This window comes from Pristiophorus japonicus, chromosome 4, assembly GCF_044704955.1.
Source record: "Pristiophorus japonicus isolate sPriJap1 chromosome 4, sPriJap1.hap1, whole genome shotgun sequence".
In the NCBI taxonomy this organism is placed as follows: domain Eukaryota; kingdom Metazoa; phylum Chordata; class Chondrichthyes; family Pristiophoridae; genus Pristiophorus; species Pristiophorus japonicus.
In genome coordinates, this window is record NC_091980.1 from 297628555 (window position 1) to 297649449 (window position 20895).

General features: G+C 44.5%; 1 protein-coding gene across 2 annotated transcripts in view; it reads right to left on the reverse strand.

Annotated features, from left to right (window-relative positions):
- The window catches only part of LOC139263476 (serine palmitoyltransferase 2-like), a 206951-nt gene that overhangs the window by 66233 nt on the left and 119823 nt on the right, over window positions 1-20895 (reverse strand). For both annotated transcript variants that reach the window (XM_070879615.1, XM_070879616.1), the window contains exons 8-9: window positions 16972-17191; window positions 10545-10671 (exon numbers count right to left, since the gene is read on the reverse strand). In XM_070879615.1, coding sequence (XP_070735716.1) covers window positions 10545-10671; window positions 16972-17191 — 347 coding nt within the window. The remainder of the gene's footprint in view (window positions 1-10544; window positions 10672-16971; window positions 17192-20895) is intronic.

Here is a 20895-nt window from a genome sequence, read left to right on the forward strand (position 1 = left end):
TGTTTATAATGTGGACTCCAAGCTGTTTCGCCACAAAAATTCATGGGAAATTGAGGATCTGACATTGGCATGATGAATAAACTCAAATGACATTGACTAGAGAATATGTGGAGATCTCTCCAGTAGAAGACTCTTTCACTGCATTTGTCCATTTATGGTCCGGCCTACTGTATAACCAAAATCCCAACTGAAGTGGAATGCATTTTTTAAATCCTTACTTGCGTTCCAGAGGTATCACACAGACCAAAGTAGTTTGGGTCTGGGAAACTTGTTTACGTTCAAAATTCAGATGCAATAACTCACGAAATGGTGTTTGTATTGCAGGGCAGTTTGACCAAACAGGCGGAACAAATACAGCCAGTGGCCAAAGATGATGCCCTCCACCACCAGTTTTAAAACCGAGCTGGAAGACAATTCGAAAACCCGTACATATGCCAAATGTTCACTCATACCCAACTCCCTTCTGCACATTTTCCATGCAGTGTTTTGAAGTGATGCCAAGGAGGTTCAGCTGAAAGTGCCCTAGGGCTTGTTGGAGCAGCAGCAGCAGCAGGCTGCTGTGTATTGTGGAGTCCACTGGCATCTGTACTGGGAGGAGCTCTATTTGTATGGTGCAAAACATCCCAAAAAAGTGGGTTCCAATTATTCAGGCAAGGGCCTAAATGTGTGAAATGTGTAGTGGAACAAAGGTGGCAAAGCAGCCAATATTTGACTACAACAGTGATACAATAGTGGAGGTGGTGTCTACATCACTGACTATTAAACAGAAGACATCTCTTTCCTCCCCAACAGACATATATCTGGTGTTGGAGATTAATCAATGTTATAGTTCAATCGCACCAAGTTTAAGTCCTCAAGTAACTCCAGTCACCAAAACTCAAAAGGTATGACTGTCACACAATTAACACATTAGGAGGGAGAATGTTGTTATGTACAGCACTACTCAGGAAATTCAAGTTGCATCTCTTGGCTCATAATTACCCCAGTGTTTTCTTTCGATTTGTGGTATTAGAATTCAGCAGATAGCAGTGAATCAGGGGAACTATGAGCTGGAATAGCGCAATTTCCTCACATTGGACACAAACTCAACTAGGTTATCAGTTGGCAGCTTCGATAGAAATCAGGAGCATAATGTTTTAGCGGAGACCTACGAACTTAAAGCACTGCTCTTCAATTTTGCCACCTGATATCAGTGATTCATGGACCAGCTGGAAAGAAGTGCATGTTTTCTGTAATCGTGACCATCTTTTTTAAAAAAAAGGGGACAAGTCCGACTGCGGCAACGAGAGGAATCACCCTGTTGTCGGCCAGTGGGAGTCATTGCAAGAATCCTCCTCAACCATCTTCTCCATGGCTAAAGAACTCCTTCCAGAGTCGCAATGCAGATTTCATCCACTAAGGGGTATAATGGACATGATCTTCACCACGCGACTACAGGAGAAGTGCAGGAAACAGCACCAACCCTTGTACATGGTCTTCTTTGACCTCACAAAGGCCTTTGGCGCCATCAATCGCAGGGGACTATGGAGCGCCCTCCTCCGTTTCGGCTGCCCCCAAAAGTTTGTCACCATCCTCCGCCTGCCCCATGACGACATGCAAGCCGTGATCCTGACCAACGGATCCACCACAGACCCAATCCACATCTGGACTGGGGTCAAGCAGGGTTGAGTCATCGTGCCCACGCTCTTCTCGATTATCTTCACTTCAATGTTCCATCTCACACTCAACAAGCTCCCCACTGGAGTGGAACTAAACTATAGAACCAATGGGAACCTGTTCAACCTTCATCGCCTGGCCTCCAGACTAGATCCAAGGTTGTCCCATCCTCGGTCATCGAACGACAGTACGCAGACGATGCTTGCGTCTGCGCACATTGAGGCTGAACTCCAAGCTAGTCAATACCTTCACTAAGGTGTACAAATGCATGGGCCTTACACTAAACATCCATAAGACAAAAAAGGTCCTTCACTAACCTGACCCTGCCACACAGCACTGCCCCCAACCCCTGATCATCAAAATCCACGACGTGGCCTGGGACAACGTGGACCATTTTCCATACCTCGGGAGCCTATCAGTAAGGACAAATAGACGACGAGATCAAACACCGCCTCCAATACGCTTGTGCAGCCTTCGGTCACCCAAGAGCGTTCGAAGACCAGGACCTCAAATCTGGCACCAAGCTTATGGTCTACAGGGCTGTAGTGATACCCACCCTCCTATAGGGCTCAGAGTCGTGGACCATATATAGTAGACACCTCAAAGCGCTGGAGAAATACCAACGCTGCCTCCGCAAGATCCTGCAAATCCATTGGGAGGATAGACGCACCAACGTCAGTGTTCTCGATTAGGCCAACACCCCCAGCATCGAAGCACTGACCACACTCGACCAGCTCCGTTGGGCGGGCCACATCACCTGCATGCCCGACATGAGACTCCCAAAGCAAGCGCTCTATTCGGAACTCCTACACAGCAGGTAAGCCCCAGGTGGGCAGAAGAAATGTTTCAAGGACACCCTCAAAGCCTCCTTATAAAGTGCAATATCCCCACGGGCACCTGGGAGTCCCTGGCCCAAGACCGCCCTAAGTAGAGGAAAAGCATCCTGGAGGGCTGCAAGCATCTCGAGTTCTCATCACCGAGAGCATGCGGAGGACAAGTGCAGGCAGCGTGTGTCAAACCACACTCCCCACCCACCCATCAACGACTGCTTGTCCCACCTGTGAGACACTAATTCCCATATTGGACTGTTCAGTCACCTGAGAACTCACTTTTGAAGTGGAAGCAAGTCTTCCTCAATTTTGAGGGACTGCCTATGATGGAAAGAAGTGCATGTTTTCTGTGTTTATAGGAAAAGTCAGGTCCCAGATGTCCCAAATGACATCAGCATGGAGAATGCAGTGTCCCTATTGCTGCGTCTGTATAAGTACCTTAAAATTCAGGTCCAAGAACTGAAAGAATTCACAACACTGCATTAAATTAAAAATCTAAAGTACAGAGTTAAGAACACTAGCGCAGCAACTCTGACTCCTGGCTGCCTGGAAGCTCATAAGCAAAACCATACCATGATTGCACAAACACAGGACAGGGGGCTTCTTGCCGAATCCACTTGGAGGTGCAGTCCACGTCACGTTCACTACATGGCAGTGTGAACTGGCCATTAGAACGTGGGTTTAGAAGTGGGGTATATTTATATTCAAGCCTGCATATGTTCATGTACTTAATAAATCCAATTAAACGTTTCATTAATTCCCTGTTGATATTTGAGGATGGCAGACAAATGAGCTCTTCCCCCCCCCCCCCCAATACAAAAGTAGTTGAGCCTTTTAACTTATGTTTATAGTATATGGAATGCAACGTTGACAACAGCCACACCACAGAAAGATCATAGATCTATAGGTGGAAAAATCACCCACAAATAATTCCCATGTTTGGGTAGTTTATGACATTTTCTAGAGAGAGATATCATAGCCGCTGCATATTAAAAGAAATCATGGCCACAGGGAATCCTAACTGATCAAAGTTAGGAGTCGTTTGATTCCTGTCAATTTTGTTTTGACTTACACTTGGCGCATTGGAAAAATTAGTCCCCAAGGGGAGCCTCGAATTTCTGTAACTCTGCTTTTTCAAAAAGCACCGTTGTTCCAATGTGCATCATTTCCAAGCATTCTCTTCATACTGAATACTTTGAACTGGAACATGAGGAACTGTAGTACATTAAATTCTGCAAGAAACCATGTCTAAAACAAAAGAGGATAAACACTACAAGCTGTAATTTCCTGTACATGCTGAGCAGAGGCCAGTTCTTTCTCCACAAGGGGCAGATGTAAGCCAAAAAAGTTCCTTGATCACTCTCTACAACCCCCACAGCAAACTAAAGCTGTAGATCCATGCTGTCTGCAAATACCGATCGATAATCCGTTGAGGTGGTGCTCAAGACAGTGTCCTCGTGTTTATACCCCAGAATTTCTTCAAGAAGCAGTGATTTGCAATCCTGGAGACTCCCACTGTTTTAGACCACCACCCCCAGTCTAAATGCCAAAGCAACCGAAAGTGAGATTTGCACACGCAACCTCAAACTTGCCATTTGCAAATATTCTTGCCGCTAGACCTTCTCCAATGGATGGAGAAAGACTGGTACAGGAAGGCAACCAGGAATCTACATCAAGGGGCTTCACCTGTTGACAGGCAGCACTTGCATTACAGCCATGGCACTGCTGCCGGTGGTGCACAAGTGAACAATGCGCAGCTTAGCAGGGACAGTCATCCGCAAGATAGTGCGCAGGCCACTCTCCGGCTTTTACATTGTTGGTACCACGCATGCGCAAAAAATGTGAATGGGCCGTGCATTGGGGAGGCAGGCAATGCAGGAGGCAGTGCTGCTTACGGGGGACATTGCCAGTGAATTCACCTTTTTTGGGCAGGAGACTCTGGAGTGAGCATTTTCCCGCAAGGCAAATACACCAATTTTTCCTCCCTCCAAGTGCCATTCTGCCCCTCCCTTTACACAGCTTTTTGACCAGGAGCTCACCGCTGTGACGTGGTGAACTTGTGTGTTCCATCACTGCACTACACATTGGTTAATGCCTGCTCGGCTGCCTGAGGAAAAGTGTTTGAAGACCAGGCCCTCAAAACTGCCAAGCAGCTCATGGTCTACTGGGCTGTAGTAATATCCATCCTCCTGTATGGCTCAGACATGGATCATGTACAGTAGACACACCTCAATTCGCTGGAGAAATACCAACAATGCCTCCGCTAGATCCTACAAATCCCCGGGAGATCAGACGCACCAACATTAGCGTCCTCGACCAGGCCAACATCTCCAGCATTGAAGCACTGACCACACTTGATCAGCTCTGCCAGGCCACATTGTTCGCATGACTGACAAGACTCCCAAAGCAAGCACTCTACTCGGAACTCCTTCATGACAAACGAGCCAAAGGTGGGCAGAGGAAACGCAACAAGGACACCCTCAAAGCCTCCCTGATAAAGTGCAACATCCCCACTGACACCTGGGAATCCCTGGCCAAACACTGCCCTAAGTGGAGGAAGTGCATCTGGGAGGGCACTGAGCACGAGTTTCATGCAGAAAACAAGCGCAGGTAGCGGAAAGAGCGTGCGGCAAGCCAGTCCCACCCTCCCTTACCCTCAACGACTATCTGTCCCACCTGTGACAGAGATTGTGGTTCTTGTATTGGACTGTTCAGCCACCCAAGGACTCATTTTAAAAGTGGAAGTAAGTCTTCCTTGATTCAGAGGGACTGCCTATGATGATGACCATGGTGTGCTAATATGCTGTAACTAGTCCTTTTTTCAAAAAGCAGTCTGTATTTTAATTCTTTCAATCTGCTTCAGTTATCAGGTCATTAAATGGAAGCTGACTAGAATGACAAGGTGCCAATGAGTATTCATTGGAATATCACAGATTTATCTTAAGTGTTCGAATGACTTGGAAAACAAACTTGACCACCAATAAATGGCCAATGTTGATTAGGAGGGGGATATTTTTCACCAGGTCAGCAAGAATGTCACAACAAATTAGATGCCCATAAGCATCCATACCAAGTGAATCATGGCAAGATACTTGCTGGAACACCTAACAAACTGCATTTAGTGGTGTCTGAGAAAACCTTCAGGCAGCTGGTCAGAAAGTGAACTACCATCCTTCCCAACAAGTAGCTGCACTGGCAGAAGCCTGGCTGTCGGCTGCTGGCCCCTCTCCTCGGTCAGGGATGGCATGGATCAAGGGGGAAAAAGAGACGACAGAAGAAAAAAGATGGCAGATGAAGGAATTTGCTGTGGGCGCACAAGAAAAGGTTACCATTGAGTTTCTCACGCAAAGCTAAAAGCAACAGAAAAAAAATTAAGTGCACAGCTCTTTCATCATTCAGATAGCGACACAACTGCACAGCTCACAGGCATATTGGGGTTGGGGCAGGGGCGGTTGGCAGTAGGAACAAACAAGCTGAACAAGTTAGCTCTGTGGCACATTTAAGTTAGCCGTAAGCAGAATCAGCAACATTTTAGTTTGCATTACCCAAGACAAACACTTGAACACGCATCTCCAGGAGCTGTGTTTAAAACCACCCAGAACAATGGAACGAGTTTCTCCCAAATGAGTTGTTAGCATGCATGGGCCTGGCTCAAATTCAGCACAAACTGGCAATAAGCAGACTCAGAAATCAGAAGGATGTGGGAAATGGAATGCCACATACGTGCAATAGGATTGGGCTCTAGTAGAGGAAAGTCTGAACTCTGCTGCACCTCACCTTGCAGTCCCAGGTGGTCACAATGCTACAATCATTTTTTTGTCCCTTGATCAGCACAACCCCCACCACTCCACCTCCAGATGATTTTGTTTAAAAAAGAAAAATCAAATTGAGATTGTTTAACACCAATATCAAACATGTTTAGAGAAACACAAAGTTAACATTTAAACTTTACAAACCTCAGGATACTCTCCCTCCATAACTCTAGAGATCTCTGCTGTGGTACTACAAGAGATTCTGAATGGTCACACAGCCACGTTAAACATTTAAAACTGCAAACTACTATTGGGAAAGGTGGAGGGATAGGAAGGAGACATAGGGGACAGGGTGAAAAGTAATGCTTGGAAATTTACTCCACACAGGATAGCTACCAATACTCCGGAAAAAACACACACATTGGCGCTCAAACACAAGCAGCATCACCTAGTGGCAATATGGTGGTTTGCTCCCCTATCAGCCAAATTTAGGTCTACACTGAAGCTAACCTAGAAAAGATAACAGCTAAAGCTGCAGTGACATGCTAATGGAATGGGTTTCTAAATACAGTTAAACAAGCAGATTTAAAGCAGTCATTTTCCCTTTTCCACTACACTACTCCACTAGGTTGCCCAGCATGCAATAAACAGCTAACTTGGTACAAAGCATGACCTTTGATGTACTTCCTTTCAATTTTGCTGCAGCTAAGTTAACTAACCAGGTTAATAAACCTTTTTAAAAACAGACAATTCAATTGTAACCTTAGAACTAGATTAAAACAAATGCATCCAACCACACAAGCTCCTTATATACCAAATCATTTCCTATTTGTACCATTCACACAAATAATTAAAGGATAAAATGTCTTTTCCAAATTTAAATTAATATTTCTATAGGACTTAAAAAAAAATGCACAAAGACATCTCGATCCTTCACAGGGCGATAGTTAGCAAATGAATGGAGTTGGTGAGGAGGGAGTGAGAAGAGAAAGTAAACACAGTCATCTATAGAAAACAGATCTTTTGATAATTTTCTGAATGAGCTTTCTCTTGTTTGCATTTCGCACTGGCCCTTGTTCAGGTCGGATTGTGGAAAATTGGCGTCAGTGAGCCACCTCCTGGCATCAACACCACGCTCTACTCCATAGTCACCAACAAAATTTATAGATCCGCAAATATCTCCATTCTGCCTCTGGGATCAGGAAGCTGGGTCGAGTATAAATGAGGGAAGCGGATCCTGGAATCCGACCTAAACAAGCACCAGTGTTTGGATGAAAGGCAAGCCCAAAGTGCAGACACCAACGTTGAACAAACTAACAGGGAGGTTAGCTAAATTAGGAAGCAGCCATCAGGCAGTGACACACTTGCATTGTGAAAAACCAGTAGATTGCAGGGAGTGGGAAAGACAGAGGACGTAAGGAGTTCCATGCTAAATTGTAGAAAAATAGGAGATGCGGAAGAGCACGTAGGATGGTGAAAGAAGAAAATTCAGAGCCGTGACAACCAACTTTCCTGCTAAGCTACACTGCCGTGCAGCTGTTTGGAAGCCCCACGCAGGCCGCTCACCGGCTTGTACAGGGAAGAAAACACGCATGCGTGAAAATTTTAAATGGGGCGCCCACCCAGTTAAAGGGTGCATGCACTCAAAAAAGGGGAACACTGGCAACAACCCAATTGATTCACTCCTGAATTTTGCTATTTTAAAAAAAAACACAACATCTCTCATAGAACCCGCCCCCACCCCCCCAAGCACTTTCTAGAGGGAGAGGGGAAGAGTAATTGAAACCAGTCAGAGGGGTTTTTGAAGGGAGTTGGCAAGGCAATTCAGACTCAATTTATAAACTGGATGGAAGTATCCAGACTCAACACAAGGGGCAGATAAAGCTGTATTGAGGCGTACAGAACTGGCTCAGTGAAGGCTGTACGTTGAAAGCACATTGCACAAGATGTTGCAGCAACAGCCGAAGCCATTAGAAATAAACAGTTTCTTCTGCTCCTCCAATGTAATCTGACTGCTATAGTTTTAACCTTCAAACATTAGGATATTGTAATACTGAAACCTTAGAGTGGACTTAAGGGCACTGCTCTGAGGCCACAATACGAGAAAAATTCACAACTCCCAAGAATCAACATACTACCACTAGTACAATAAAAAAACCTGGAAATACATAGTAGGACTACTCAGCCTTTAGAAAGTAAGGTTATGATGCAAAACTTTAATCTTAATTAATTCAAATGCTAATTGGCCTGCTCTTCATTTACAGCATTTTCTGATTCTACTTCCAGATCTCTCTAATACACAAATTGGTCAGTAACAGGGAAAGTAACTTTCAGCTTGAAATTATTGCACTTGACACGAGTCAGAGACTGTCCTGAATCCAATCAATACGTGGCCGAAGAATGCAAGGTCAGGATGTGAGCCTAATCACGCACTATATAAACACAGTCCGCGATCCTGGCATTAACCACCTCCTGTACCCGAACTGGACTCAAATGCATCCTTTTCCAAACAAGTATTGAAGAAGGTTTGTTTAGTAAACACAAACTATCTGCAGACACTCTGCTCCACGACTTGCAACACTGACTCCTGCTTACCTGAAGTGCAATCCACTGTCTCCTAGTCAACAAAACGGAACGCCAGCTGCTGCGCTCTCATTTCAACAGGACATAACATGAGAATTAGGAGTAGGCCATTCAGCCCCTCGAGCCTGCTCCACCATTCAATACGATCATGGCTGATCTACCTTAACTCCACTTTCCTGCACTATCCCCATATCGCTTAATTACCATAATATTCAAAAATCTATCGATCTCTGTCTTGAATATACTCAAGACTGAGCCTTCACAGCTCTCTGGGGTAGAGAATTCCAAAGGTTTACCACAAGAAATTTCTCATCTCAGCCTTAAATGGCCGACCCCTTATTCTGAGACTGTGAACCCTGGTTTTAGACTCCCCAGCCAGAGGAAACATCCTCCCTTGCATCTATCCTGTCAAGCCCTGTAAGAATTTTGTATCAGTGAGTGTTCAGGTAACAGTGAGAAATTGGGCAGTTTTTGGGGGGGGACCCAAAGGTCAAGAGATCGGGCGGGAAAGTGCATTTGAGGTAAAAGATCAGCCATAATCTTATTCAATGGCAGAGCAGGCTCAAGGGGCCATATGGCCTACTCCTATTTCTTACATCCTTATTAGAATTTGCCAGAAAAGGAGAATCACTAGAAGCAGGTTCCACTGCATACATATGTACAATACCCAATTCCAAAGCCTGTGTGTTACATTGAAATGTCTGAATTGCAAACAAACATTTGAATAAGTGAATATTAAATATTTGTGAACTTCAAAACAGACAATGTAAAACTATAAAATACATTTCACTCACTGGTGATCTCAAACCTGGGTTGCCACAGGCACACCAGATCCTACAATACCATCAGTGGTTCGACTGCATATGAAACACGTGTGTCACTTAGCAGAACAACAGTGGTGACTTTTTTTAAAAAATTCAGTCATGGGATGTGAACATCATTGGTAAGGCCAGCATTTATTGCCCATTCCTAATTGCCCTCGAAAAAGGTGGTGGTGCAGTCCATAAGATGAAGGTACTCCCACAGTATTAGGGAGGGAGTTGCAGGATTTTGACTCTTGATGACAGCACAAGGAACTGCAGTCTAATGGAGAGGGGGGAGATATTATAAATGAAAAGTACAAACAGGACCCCGAATACTGACCGACCACAGTCCAAGCCATTTCTTTTTTTAAAATTTTAAGACCACAAAGCCAGCATAACTTGACCACAAGCAACACCACACAAACAACCTGAACACTTCCTTCAACGGTGTGAAATAGTAATCCTGGATGTTGATGCATCACATGTACCCAAAATTGAAAGGTTTTGATTGCAAAATGAGGCGCTACAGTATCCAGGATGCAGAAAGGACGGCACCACACTGCTGTGCACAGAGTGGCCACCTTGCCACCTGTACCATCCTATAAAAAGAGAGATAGTCAAATACTGGCTCCACTATTAGCAAACAACTTGTGCGACTCAAATATTAGATTTTCTAATATAGTAGGCCCACCATACCTGAACACAAGAGAATGATACCAACACAGTCTAACCAAAATAGTATACATGTCTGACCAATATTATTTGCTACCTTTTACTCTATTGCATTGTGATAACTGACTGTTGGCAGATTCATGACGGTTACACCATTGAAGAGTTCCCCATACTAATATATGGACATCTGACCTACAAACCTCCTCAGGCCAAAGTTGCATCTTCTGTTGCTGCAGAAAGGGACTTACCAAGCGTCGTGCCATCTTCTCCCATGATGCATTTCATGGAGGCGATGATTTGCTCTGCAACAGGTGCAGACATTGAGGTAGCATAGACTGTACTGTGAGAATGCGAGCGAAGGTAGTCTACGAGCTCCTGCAATGTAAATACAAATATTTGTTGAGCTGTTTCACGCTAGGTCATAAGATCAAAATCAATAAACCGCTGGTATCTTGTAAACTCAGCTATCGCTTTCTCAAAGGTTTGTGTGTTTATACAAGGATTAGTGTTCAATTACTTTAGAGAATTTTCAGAAACTGCACTGAAGCTCACTTTACTCAGTGCCATGTACAGCGTGCCGAACTTAGTGCCCTTGACAGCAAGTTAAATCCCAAGTTTTGCTGACAGTCTGGAGATCTATTAAAAACCAACTAAAGTTCAAAATGAACATAGATATACATTGAAGCGATTTTCTGTGCTGCTTAACTTGGGTATCATTTAAACCACAACCAAAGAAGGTATACCTGCAGCACAGACATTGTAATTTAAATTTTTTCTGCCAGTTAAGAAAGCACAGGAAAATGACTGTTCGAGAGAAAGGATGGCAATACTAGGAAATGAACAATTCAGTAACCATAAAGTTCTCTCAGACTAGGTTTATTCACAGAATGTTATGGAACAATTTCCACCCACACCCCTCAACTACTCTTAATGATAACCTTATCTCAGCTTCAGAAAAGCACCAACGTTCATCACGAGACTGCGCATGTTTCCAATAGTATTTCCAGTAAGCATCTATGCTGTACCTGGCCAAATCCAGATTATTTGAGACAGAGGATGGCTCAAAAAACATGAAATTGGCTTGGTTCTTCAGCATTAGAAACTAGATTCACAAGAGTGAGAAGTGGAAACACTCCAATTGCTGGTGTACTGGTTTGTTGCTTTTAATGGGTGCATAGCTTCATGACGAGAGGATTGTGGATCATTTGAGTCAGCTCAACTACATTGTGCTACCACATCTCTCTCGCTGCACATTCCTGGACCGCTTCACCTTGCATACTCTAACATCTCCCCTCTATAGTCCATTTCTGTGGCACTGTTTACTTCTGGTTCCACTCGGGTTGCAATGCAGGTCTCTCCTCCAATGGCTTCTCTACCTGGAGAGACCCTCCAGTGATCCAGACTATTCGTTCTTTCCTCATCTATTCATGTTCTACTCCCTCACCCCTAGGCTGTCATCTGGAAGCATGGCATCAGTTTCCACCTGATATCAGCTCTACTGTCCAAAGGCTGTTGCTACACACGAACTACCTGTCCAACATCATAGAAACAGGAAAAAATAGGTGCAGGAGCAGGCCATTCAGCCCTTCGAGCCTGCACCACCATTCAATAAGATCACGACTGATCATTCAACCTCCGTATCACACCCCAGTCTTCTCTCCATACCCGCTGATCCCTTTAACCATAAGGGCCATATCTAACTCCCTTTTGAATAGCTCCAACGAACTGGATTCAACAACTTTCTGTGGCAGAGAATTCCACATGTTCACAACACTGGGTGAAAAAGTTACTCCTCATCTCGGTCCGATATGGCTTACTCCTTATCCTTAAGACTGTCCCCTGGTTCTGGACTTCCAACATCGGGAACATTCTTCCTGCATCTAACCTGTCCAGTCCAGTCAGAATTCTATACGTTTCTATGAGACCCCCCTCTCCTAAATTCCAGTGAATAAGCACCAAGCCGATCCAGTCTTTCCTCATATGTCAGTCCTGCCATCCTGGGAATCAGTCTGGTGAACCTTCGCTGCACTCCCTCAAAAGCAAGCATGTCCTTCCTCAGATTAGGAGACCAAAACTGCACACAATACTCAAGGTATGGTCTCACCAAGGTCCTGTACAACTGCAGCAAGACCTCCCTGCTCCAATACTCAAATCCCCTCGCTATGAAGGCCAGCATGTCATTTGCCTTCACCGCCTGCTGTACCTGCATGCCAACCTTCAATGACTAATGTACCATGACACCCAGGTCTTGTTGCACCTTTCCTTTTTACTAATCTGTCACCATTTAAATAATATTCTGCCTTTGTGTTTCTGCCCCCAAAGTGGATAACCTCACATTTATCCACATTATACTGCATCTGCCATGCAAATGCCCACTCGCCTAACCTGTCCAAGTCACCCTGCAGCCTCTTAGTGTCCTCTTCACAGCTCACACCGCCACCCAGTTTAGTGTCATCTGCAGACATGGATATATTACACTCAATTCCTTCATCTAAATCATTAATGTATATTGTAAATAGCTGGGTCCCAGCACTGAGCCCTGTGGCACCCCTCTAGTCACACTGCCATTCTGAAAAGGACCAGTTTATCCCGACTCTGCTTCCTGTCTGCCAACCAGTTCTCTATCCACATCAGTACATTACCCCCAATACCATGTGCTTTAATTTTGCACACCAATCTCGTGTGGGACCTTGTCAAAAGCTTTTTGAAAGTCCAAATACACCACATCCACTGGTTCTCCCTTGTCCACTCTCCTAGTTACATCCTCACAAAAATTCTAGAAGATTTGTCAAGCATGATTTCCCTTTCATAAATCCATGCTGACTTGGACCGATCCTGTCACTGCTTTCCAAATGCGCTGCTATTACATCTTTAATAATTGACTCCAACATTTTACCCACCACAGATGTCAGGCTAACCGGTCTATAATTCCATGTTTTCTCTCTCCCTCCTTTTTTTAAAAAAAGTGGGGTTACATTAGCTACCCTCCAATCCATCGGAACTGATCCAGAGTCCATGGAATGTTGGAAAATTACCACCAATGCATCTACTATTTCTAGGGCCACTTCCTCAAGTACTCTGGGATGCAGACTATCAGGCCCTGGGGATTTATCTGCCTTCAGTCCCTTCAATTTCCCGACAAATAAGGATTTCCCTCAGTTCCCCCTTCTCACTAGACCCTCGGTCCCCTAGTATTTTTGGGAGGTCATTCATATCTTTCTTAGTGAGGACAGAACCAAAGTATTTGTTCAATTGGTCTGCCATTTCCTTGTTCCCCATTATGACTCAAAACTGGATGAGACAAATTTTCTTCAAGCTTGTTGGTGGCAAAACTGAAGCCATTCCCTTTGACTCCCACTATCACATATGCCACCTGAGCTCAACTCCATTCGTCTCCCTGGCTGCCATGGTCATTCAGGTGGTGCGGAATGGGGTGTATTTCTTGATCTTAAACTTAGTTTCCACTCCCACATCTGGCCGATTACCACGCCTGCTTTCCCCCACCTCCAGCCAACCGCTCACCTAGCAAAACATCTAGACACAACTTCATCTGCAACACTCTGGTCTGCTCCTGCACCTACTTTCTATGTTTCTATGTAAACCAGCAGAGACATAAAAACAGACTGTAAAAGCTTCTATATGTAAAAAGGAAAACATTAGCAAAAGTAAATTTGGGTCCTCTAAAGGCTGAGACAGGAGAAATTATAATGGGAATAGGAAAGGGCAGAGGAATTAAACAAATACTGTGCGCCTGAATTCACAGAAGATACAAAAAACCTCCTGGAAATACTGGAGAGCCAAGGGTCTAGCGAGAATGAGGAACTGAGATAAATTAGTAAAAAGGTAATAGTGGAGAAATTAATGGGACTGAAAGCCGCTAAATCCCCTGGACCTGATGGCCTACATCCTAGGATTTTGAAAGAGGTGGCTATAGAGATAGTGCATGCATTGGTTGTCATCTTCCAAAATTCCACAGATCGTAGAACGGTTCCTGCAGATTGGAAGGTAGCTAATGTAACCCCGCTATTTAAGGAAGGAGAGAAAAAACAGGGAACAGACCAGTTAGCCTGATATCAGTAGTAGGGATCGATTATTAGAATCTATTAAGGACATGGTAACAGGGCACTTAGAAAATAATAGGATTGGGCAGAGTTAACAGATTTATGAAAGGGAAATCATGTTTGATAAATCTGTTGAGTTTTTTGAAGTTGTAACTGGAATAGCTAGGTGAGGACCAGTGGACATGGTGGATTTGGATTTTCAGAAGGCATTCGATAAGGTGCCACACAAGAGGTTATTAAACAAAAATTAGAACTCATGGGATTGGGGGGAATATACCAGCATGGATTGAGGATTGGTTAACAGACAGAACACAAAAGTAGGAATAAGGCAGCCATTTTCAGGTTAGCAGGCTGTAACTAGTGGGGTGCTGTAAGGATCAGTGTTTGTGCCCCAGCTATTCACAATGATTTGCTGATGATACAAAGCTAGGTGGGAATGTAAGTTGAGGAGGATGCAAAGAGGCTTCATGGGTATGGACAGGCTAAGTGAATAGGAACAAATATGGCAAATGGAATATGTGAAGAATTGTGAAGTTATCCACTTTGGTAGGAAAAATAGAAAAGCAGAGTTTTTTTTAAAATGGACAGAGATTGGGAAATGTTGGTGTTGAGGGACTTGTGTCCCCCTGTACACAAATCACTGAAAGTTAACATGCAGGTACAGTAAGCAATTAAGAAAACAAATGGTATGTTGGCCTTTACTCTTCTACTCAAAATTCCCTTGTAATAAAGACATCTTATTGCAATTATATAGGGCCCTAATGAGACGACACCTGGAGTATTGTGTACAGTTTTGGTCTGCATAACCAAGTAAGGATATACTGACCATAGAGGGAGTGCAATGAAGGTTCATCAGACTGATTCAGAGGATGGAGGGGAATTGTCCCATGTTGAGAGATTGAATAAACTAGGCCTATATTCTCTAGAGTTTAGATGAATGAGGTGATCTCACTGAAACATACAAAATTCTTATAGGGCTTGACTGGGTAGATGCAGGGAGGATGTTTCCTCTGGCTGGGGAGTCTAGAACCAGGGGTCACAGTCTCAGAATAAGGGGTCGGCCATCCAAGACTGAGGAGGAGAAACATCTTTACTCAGAGGGTGGTAAATTTTTGGAATTCTCTTCCCCAGAGGGCTGTGGGGGCTCAGTCTGAGTATATTAGACAGAGATTGATTGGATTTTTGGATATTAATGGAATCAAGGGATAGTGCAAGAAAGTGGAGTTGAGGTAGATCAGCCATGATCTTATTGAATGGCAGAGCAGTCTCGAGGGGTCGAATGGCCTACTCTTGCTCCCAATTTTTATGTTCTACAATACATTCAAGTGCCAGTCAGCAACTTTAGATTGCATGCAAAATGAAACCAGTTTTTTTGGGGGGTTATGAACTGGAATGCATTTAGCGATTATTTCAAGTTTCCATTAATGTCAACATTGCATTTATTACTGTTGAAATATCTCAAGTGCTTCATACATCACTAAAAGTGCAGTGACTTCTGAAGACAACCAATTTAAGTGATCTCACAGATCTGTGACGGAGTGTAGTATGGTGAATTTAGCTGGGTAACCAAAGTTGCAATCTACGCATGATTAAGATTGAGGTTAGGTGCTTAGTTTCGGATTTCTAAAGTGTTAAAATTAAAAGACAATTTCGCAGTGGTGTTACCGGTAATAGCCAGGAGGTGGCAATGTTGTGCACCAACACCCTGCAGCCAAAAACACCATCGGCTGGTAACCCATAGCTCTATTAAAGGAGTCTCATGGTTCTAAATGTTTACAATATGTAGTTTTAAAAATGCAGATTTTTTTTGATCCATGTTTTTTTTTTAAAAACAGAGTTAGAAAATCTGAGCCAGGGCTTCAAGTGCCCTTAGTGGCCATTATTTTTGTGGTTAGCTGAATGCCCGACATGCACATTAACCCATCACCACATTTAAGAGTATCCAAACCACGGTATTGTGAAATCCGTGCAGATGGTTTGCATGCCTGCTATGGAGTAAACAGCTCTTTACCCACTCCTTGCCCCATTGGGAGACATTCCACTTACCCATCCCAAAGGGCGCAGTGCCAGTTAAGCAGAGCCCAGGCTTAGGGACCCAAGTGCGTGCAGGGGACAATGCTGGAGTTTAACCAACCAAAACCATGCAGTCTACCAATGAAGTGCTTGGAATAAGCAGCATGCTGCTTACATCGGGAGCACCCTGCCAGTTAGGGTACTGGATCGCTGTTACTTGGGATTGAGCGGAACAAGTCCAAGCCTCGCTGGCAGGTTTACCTTAAATGGAGTGAACCAGGCTGACTGGCCGATTAATAGTGCACTGGATCAATATTGCCTTTAAGCTGCGTGGCCGCATAGCACTCTGTAGCTCCTGTGCCGGCTTTTAAATAAGAAAAACTGCGCACGTGCGAGATTTTGAAAGGACTATATGGAAGTTAAATTGCCTAAGAAATGCAAAGAGAGAAGCAGCTCCTTGATGTAAACCAATAACCAGCTAGCTAGGAGGCAGGCACTCCATCTGCAAATACTGGATCACCTATGGCATGAGTCCAGGCAATGCTTAGAGTAACTGCCGTGGAAAGGTTTGACAGGGAAAGCCTCAGACCAATTGCCGTACCTGTTTGCCACCTATGTATCCACCAGCTGCGCCAAAACTCTTGGTAAAGGTTCCCATCATGACATCCACGTCCTTGGGATTGAGGTCAAAATACTCGACCACACCTCGGCCTGTGGGCCCCAGAGCCCCGATACTGTGAGCCTCATCCAGGTACAGATAAGCTTTGTACTTTTTCTTTAAAGCCACTATCTCAGGCAAGCGGACGATGGAGCCCTCCATACTGTGAAACAAAAAAAAAGGAACACTGCTAAAGCCAACTCTTATCTAACTTGACTATTTTCAGCCCTGTCTAAAAGAGCCCTTTGAATTTAAATGAGTAGCAACTATCAGATATTTAATAACTTGCAGACAAATGTATTTCAGGTCCACATATTATATTTTCTCCTGTTACGCTTATGTCAACATTTAACATGTGAATTCCCAATGTCAACAGGTTTTGCTGTTGCAAGTTATGCTGATTCGATGGTGCTGGAGCTTCACTGAATCTGGACACAACGGCACAAGGGAAGTCTGCAAATATAACCTCTCATTAAGCACAGTGTCACACCAGTCAAGAGGTAGGTGAGCTCCCCCAAGACCTCGTAAGTGTCTCTTACAGCACTCTGACCGTGGAGGAGTATAGGCAACAGTAGGCACTGTAGATCTCTCAGTCCTCCTGCATTCCATGGTAAAAATAACCCAAGTAGGGTGGCATCACACATCCACCCACAAAACTAAGAGTCCAACAATCTACCAGGGACTACAGCTTCATGTAAATACAGGGAGCCAGTGCTGGATTATAGTGGAGCCCAAAATACCTAGGGCCCAAGTTTCCACATGATTTGCGCCTAATTTTTTTTTTTTTTTTTTTTATTTTAGGAGCAACTGGAGGAGAACAGACGATCTTAGAAATCGCAATTCTCCACATTTTTTTTTCTGCAGTTCTAGTCAGGTAGAACAGTTCTACTTTGGAACAGAATTTTTTCTTCAAAGGGGGCGTGTCCAGCCACTGACACCTGATTTCAACGTTTCCACAATGAAAACGTACTCCAAACTAAGTTAGAATGGAGCAAGTGAAGATTTTTGTAGAACTGAAAAAACCTGTTCTGCGCCTGATTTTTTAATGTGTAGGTTACAAATAAGGCGTCCAGAACGAGGTGGGGGGGGGGGAAGGGAAGTCATTCTACAAATATTATACAAATAAATCCAACTTGAATAAAAATTTATAAGCAAAGAAAAGATTAAATAAACCATCTTCCTACCTGTGAGAAAGTGCTTCAGGCACGGAGAATGCTGCAGTCAGCCTGAGGCGCCCGTTCTTCCCGTTGGGGGGGGGGGGGGGAAGAAGAGAGAGGAGGCGCCCGTTCTTTCCCGCCGGGGGGGGGGGGGGGGGGGGGGAAGGGAAGAGAGAGGGGAGGCGCCCGTTCTTCCCGCGGGTGGGTGGGGGAGAGGGAGGAGGAGGACAGTGAGAAGGCTGCAAGTGCTGATGGCAATGTGCTTTTATTTAAAAAAATTTAAAAAATTAAACAGCTACAAAGAACTACAAAAATGGCCGAGTGCCAATGTTTTTTTCACACTGAGCATGCGCGAACGCGCACGCGCAGCGTTGCCGGCAGGAAAACAACTAATTTAAATAGTACCCGCCCCCTCCCACTTACAAAATCGGCGCGAGTGTAGGCTCCGTCCCCCTGGGCGCCCCGCCAGGCAGACAAGGGACTGCAGAATGCTCCAGAATCGCGAGTTTTTTTTTAGGCGCCGTTTTAGGCGCGAAAAACCGGCGCCCAGCTCGGAGGGACACCCGTTTTTTATCGTGTGGAAACTTGGGCCCATTGAGACTGACGGCTGACAGAGTGCAAAAGCACAAGAGCCAAACAAATGGAGGCTGTTCTCTTAAAACCTGATTCCCTTAGCCCAGCTGGAGCTCACTGATAGCACAGCCCAACTTTCCCTCCCTGTATCAGAAGTACTTGATCACAGGCGTGAGGGTCTGAATGGTCGACTCATGTTCCTATCTTCTCACCATTGAGATGTAATTCAGCCCAATACATTAATGTAAGGAACCTTTGGGAAACAGAAAAAGGATCAAATTCACCTCCATAGCATTTCGATGCAATCATACTTGAAATGTATAGAAACTAGATTTTCCTACCACGTTTTGCAAGCGAAACACAGGGGCACACACACACGGGGGCGGGGGCAGACACAGACACACACGGGGGCAGACACACACACAAGAACATAAGAATTAGGAACAGGAGTAGGCCATCTAGCCCCTCGAGCCTGCTCCGCCATTCAACAAGATCATGGCTGATCTGGCCGTGGACTCAACTCCACTTACCCGCCCGCTCCCCATAACCCTTAATTCCCTTATTAGTTAAAAATCTATCTATCTGTGACTTGAATACATTCAATGAGCTAGCCTCAAGTGCTTCCTTGGGCAGAGAATTCCACAGATTCACAACCCTCTGGGAGAAGAAATTCCTTCTCAACTCAGTTTTAAATTGGTTTCCCCGTATTTTGAGGCTGTGCCCCCTAGTTCTAGTCTCCCCGACCAGTGGAAATAACCTCTCTGCCTCTATCTTGTCTATCCCTTTCATTATTTTTAAATGTTTCTATAAGATCACCCCTCATCCTTCTGAACTCCAACGAGTAAAGACCCAGTCTACTCAATCTATCATCATAAGGTAACCCCCTCATCTCCAGAATCAGCCTAGTGAATCGTCTCTGTACCCCCCTCCAAAGCCAGTATATCCTTCCTTAAGTAAGGTGACCAAAACTGCACACAGTACTCCAGGTGCGGCCTCACCAATACCCTATACAGTTGCAGAAGGACCTCCCTGCTTTTGTACTCCATCCCTCTCGCAATGAAGGTCAACATTCCATTCGCCTTCCTGATTACCTGCTGCACCTGCAAACTAACTTTTTGGGATTCATGCACAAGGACCCCAGGTCCCTCTGCACCGCAGCATGTTGTAATTTCTCCCCATTCAAATAGTATTCCCTTTTTTTGTTTTATTTCCCCCCACAAAGGTGGATGACCTCACACTTTCCAACATTGTATTCCATCTGCCAAACCTTAGCCCATTCGCTTAACCTATCTAAATCCCTTTGCAGCCTCTGTGTCCTCTACACAACCCGCTTTCCCACTAATCTTTGTGTCATCTGCAAATTTTGTTGCACTACACTCTGTCCCCTCTTCCAGGTCATCTATGTATATTGTAAACAGTTGTGGTCCCAGCACCGATCCCTGTGGCACACCACTAACCACCGATTTCCAACCCGAAAAGGACCCATTTATCCCAACACTCTGCTTTCTGTTAGCCAGCCAATTCTCTATCCATGCTAATACATTTCCACTGACCCCACATACCTTTATCTTCTGCAGTAACCTTGTGTGGCACCTTATCGAATGCCTTTTGAAAATCTAAATACACCACATCCATCGGTACACCTCTATCCACCATGCTCGTTATATCCTCAAAGAATTCCAGTAAATTAGTTAAACATGATTTCCCCTTCATGAATCCATGCTGCGTCTGCTTGATTGCACTATTCCTAGCGAGATGACCCGCTATTTCTTCCTTAAATGATAGTTTCAAGCATTTGCCCCACTACAGATGTTAAACTAACTGGCCTATAGTTACCTGCCTTTTGTCTGCCCCTTTTTTTTTTTTTTAAGCAGAGGCATTACATTAGCGGCTTTCCAATCCGCTGGTACCTCCCCGGAGTCCAGAGAATTTTGGTAGATTATAACGAATGCATCTGCTATAACTTCCACCATCTCTTAATACCCTGGGATGCATTTCATCAGGACCAGGGGACTTGTCTACCTTGAGTCCCATTAGCCTGTCCAGCACTACCCCTCTAGTGTGGGGTGCGGGCAGACACAGTCACTTCAATTTAAAAATATGGCCATCAGCAACTTTAATCATTTGTATTTATCCA